The sequence below is a fragment of the Penaeus monodon genome, chromosome 15, assembly GCF_015228065.2.
Source record: "Penaeus monodon isolate SGIC_2016 chromosome 15, NSTDA_Pmon_1, whole genome shotgun sequence".
NCBI lineage: Eukaryota > Metazoa > Arthropoda > Malacostraca > Decapoda > Penaeidae > Penaeus > Penaeus monodon.
The window spans coordinates 15,710,819-15,711,882 of NC_051400.1; the positions used below are offsets into that span (position 1 = coordinate 15,710,819).

Below are 1,064 nucleotides of genomic sequence, written 5' to 3' on the forward strand. Positions count from 1 at the left end.
AAGTACAATGGATTAATAAACTGATTTTACTCCTTTTGCAGTGCCAATCTCTTTGGCCTTTAAATCTTAAATTGCATTAAGAATTTCATGAAAAGGACATCTGAGATTTTAGAAATTACTCTCCTTAACTAATTCAACATATTTTGCTGCATCTTTTGGTAGGGGAAATAGTGTTTGAAAGTTGGTGTAGTTTCCTTCTTAGCCAGACATAAGTGTATAGAAAAAAATAAAAATTAGAAAAAATTATTGACAGGGACCTGAAATCGGACAACATCCTTCTGTCTCTAGCTGAGGGATGGCAATACCCTCATTTAGTGCTGACAGATTTTGGATGCAGTGTTGTGACTGAAGACACAAGTATGACCGTTCCTTTTCCGTCTCGAGAAGTTGATCCCAGACAGGGCAATAGTGCACTCATGGCTCCTGAGGTAATGATTTGTTTAGAGTTTTATTTGATGTTTTTATGTGAGTTCCATACCATTCTCTTTCCTTTGTGGTCATAAATCTATTTTATTGTATTTACATATTGAACATTCACTCTGTAGGGAATTATTTGACTAATGGCATTAATACTGGTATTATTTGTAAAATTTGCTAATTTCAAAAGAAAATTTAGCTCATATATAAGCCATTTAATAGTAAAAAAAGGATTGAATAGGTATATTTTAATTTAGTTTTCATTTTACAATCATAAATCATTCTGATTTTCTGTCCACATTTCAGGTGAAAACAGCAATTCCAGGATTTCTGCGGCCTGTAAACTACTCCCATGCAGATTTGTGGGCTGTTGGTGCTCTGGCTTATGAAATGTATGCTATGGAGAACCCTTTTTGTCACATCCATCCCAGCACAGGAAACAAGCAGCAACCTTTAGACTCCTTTAATTACAAGGAATCCCAGTTGCCACGGTTGCCCAAGAGTGTGCCTCCAGCTGTCAGGCATCTCATTCATGACCTCCTTCGCCGAAACCCTCGAAATGTGAGTACCTCTTGTCTGGTTGTATACTCTTTGCATGTCTCTTCTTTCCTTTCCCCCCTTCTTTTCTCTTCATATCTCTTCTCTCC

General features: G+C 36.9%; 1 protein-coding gene across 1 annotated transcript in view; it reads left to right on the forward strand.

Annotated features, from left to right (window-relative positions):
• The window catches only part of LOC119581782, a gene marked incomplete at both ends in the record, with an annotated part of 13,108 nt that overhangs the window by 5,810 nt on the left and 6,234 nt on the right, over nt 1–1,064 (forward strand). The window contains 2 exon segments of the mRNA XM_037929911.1: nt 254–428; nt 724–978. Coding sequence (XP_037785839.1) covers nt 254–428; nt 724–978 — 430 coding nt within the window.